The sequence below is a fragment of the Frankliniella occidentalis genome, unplaced genomic scaffold (genome assembly GCF_000697945.3).
Source record: "Frankliniella occidentalis isolate FOCC.00 unplaced genomic scaffold, Focc_3.1 Scaffold2033, whole genome shotgun sequence".
NCBI classification, from domain to species: Eukaryota; Metazoa; Arthropoda; class Insecta; order Thysanoptera; family Thripidae; genus Frankliniella; species Frankliniella occidentalis.
In genome coordinates this window covers 5,821-8,352 of record NW_026269127.1, presented here as the reverse complement: position 1 = coordinate 8,352, position 2,532 = coordinate 5,821, and the positions used below count along the sequence as shown (strand labels likewise).

Genomic DNA, 2,532 nt, shown 5'->3' with positions numbered 1-2,532 from the left:
CCCCACCCCCTCCTTTCCCCCTCGCTCGGTGCGTTGTTGTTGGCAAACGCGAGCGAGTGGCGGAACGGGAAGTCGCCATGCAGGCCAGGCGCAGCCAGCGGCTCTGGCTCTCCAGCCCCATAGCGGGTCGCAGCGAGGAGGATCCCCCCAGGCGAGCCGAGCGGAGCCGAGGCCAAGGCGGGTTCGTTATTTCTCCACCGTCATCAATCGATGTGTGTTTCCTTTCGCGTCCCCCGATACTTTTCAGACGCTCCAATTGCGTTTCGAGAGCGAGAGCTGAGGGGGGAAAAAAAGGACAGAGTTGAATTGGGGGTGGAGAATATCGGAGATGGTCGGGGGTATATCGGAGCCACGAGTAGCAAGGGCGGGGCGTCGAAATCTCGTCCGCATTCACTCCGTTACCTTCCCCGGAATCATAAATTAATAAATTTAAAACGGAGAGATGCGGGCGTCGACGGCGTCGAGCGCTCCATCATTTCCGGGACACCTTATTGATATTCTGCGGAGCATACGCGGAAGTAGCCCCAACGCCGCCCGGGCTGTTCCCGGACAACGCCCCTCCTCCCTTACTTAACGCCCTCTCCCTCCTCCAATTTATTCTTCCTTTTGTCCGGCTGGCTGGTCACTGTTATTGTTTACATCGCGAGATACGCCGCGTAAGAGAAGCAGGGAGAAGGGTCGGTTTAATTGAAGTGAACGAGATGCTGATCACAGGGAATAGGGGAGGCTTAACTGAGGCGAAAGTGGAGTGAGTGGAACCGGGAGGAGGGGAGAGGGCTGTTTCCGGAGCGCGGGGGGAGGGGAGGGGAGGAGGTGCTCGAAGGCCGCGCACACTAAGGTGGAAGACAAGTGGAGCGGGGACCAGAGGACTGGAGGGGAAGGAAGGGAGAAGGGGGGGGGGGCTATTAGCTGGTGTTTTGGAGGACGAAAGCGAACCTCAAGACAAATTTATGGATATGGCAAAAATATTTCTCATTTGAAACGACGCCGTCCGGCCGGCGGCAAATGGTTCTGTCCTCCCGCAGTCGTTTAGAAGGGGAGGCAATCGAACTCAGGGCGGTCGTCGGCCTCGGTGCGTGCGTGTGCTTGTGTGTGAGTGTGTGTGTTTGACTCTGTGTGTGTGTGTGACTGTGTGAGTGTGTGACTGTGTGTAAGAGAGAGACAGAGTAAGTGTGTGTGAACGTGTGTTACTTTGTGTGCGTGCCCGTGTAGCAGCGACTGGAGTGTGCGCCCCTCGAGTTGTTGCGACGCAGGCGACTTTCGTCCCGGCCCGCGCTACACACGACAGGCAGGGCGCTCTTCTTCCTCCTGGAAAGAGCAATTTATTTTTAGCTTAAAAATCTCGTCAAGTTGTTGGTGGCTGCTGCTGGCTGCCGCTGCTTTCTGCCTGCATGCGGCTCCGCATCGTCCCCAGCTCTATACCTGCGCGAGGGCCGGGCCGCAGGGATACGATGGTATGGGCGGCCTCCAAGTTGGTATCCGCCCAGCCTGCGCCATCAAACTTCGTGTTGAAGCTTCATGTTCTCTTTTTCATTCAACTTCGCGCTCTCGGCCTGTGGCGGGGGCGGATGCCTGGCGTGTGGGCGGGCTGCGGGCTGTGTTTGTGTTACCCGCGCGGTTCAGCGCACGTGAACTATGGCGAGGGGGCGAATAAAAAGAGATCCAGCCCCAGTCGTTTGTGGAAATCATCTCAGCTGCCTGTACTCTCGCTGCCAGGTCTCGCAGCTGGCGCGCCGCATCCAGTCTGAGGGCCGCATCTGCCTGGCGCTGGGCGGGGACCACTCGGTGACCATCGGCACCGTCGACGCCACCGTCAACGCGCACGAAGACGTCGCCGTCATCTGGGTAAGTACAGTTTAGTACAAATCACCGAAGTTGAGGAACATATCGCGATAAGTCGATTGCTGGGAAAGTACCTCCCTCTTCCGCCTTTACATTTTCGGCATGAGCTAGACGTCGCTCGCTGGTTGCAGGTGGACGCCCACGCCGATCTCAACACGCCCGCCACCTCGCCGTCCGGCTCGGCGCACGGCATGCCGGTGGCGCTGCTAGCCAAGGACCTCGCGGACTACTGGCCCTACCTACCGGGCATGGACTGGCAGGTCCCCAAGTGAGTGCCCCTCGCTCCTGACCCCGCTGCTGCTGGAGCGGCGAGAGCGGGTGAGGGCGCCTGCGAGGTAGGCAACGCGCGCACAGCCGTGCGGGGCTGGACGCTGCTTGCCTACTCTCCAGGCGCTCACAGCCAGCGACGGCGACCCGCTGTCGAGCCACGAGCCACTGCTTCTCCTCGGTCCATATCCATGTCCCCTGTCTCGTTTTCGATCCCCCCTCCCCCCACCGGTCCTCCTACACTCGAAGCCTCCGTACATACTTTCCCACGAGTCGGATGCAATTACCTCGGTAATGGATTTCCTCGAAGGCTTTTTGGCCTTTGGGCCGCGCTCGCCGTGTTAGGCCTTCCCACCTTCATTACTCCACATTAACCAACGGCGCTGTCCTCATCTCTGCGCCCCGCCACGCCCCACCCCACCT

The 2,532-nt window shown here is 59.7% G+C and overlaps 2 protein-coding genes across 2 annotated transcripts in view; both read left to right on the top strand.

Annotated features, from left to right (window-relative positions):
• The first annotated feature begins 909 nt into the window (after positions 1–909).
• Positions 910–2,145, top strand: LOC127751911 (arginase, hepatic-like). The gene is made up of 2 exons (XM_052276186.1): positions 910–1,845; positions 1,974–2,145. Exons 1-2 carry the CDS (start codon positions 1,636–1,638, stop codon positions 2,112–2,114), a joined length of 351 nt encoding a protein of 116 aa, XP_052132146.1. The 5' UTR covers positions 910–1,635; the 3' UTR covers positions 2,115–2,145.
• LOC127751910 (uncharacterized) overlaps positions 1,980–2,532 on the top strand; it is a gene marked incomplete in the record, with an annotated part of 3,286 nt that continues 2,733 nt past the window's right edge. The window contains 1 exon segment of the mRNA XM_052276185.1: positions 1,980–2,110.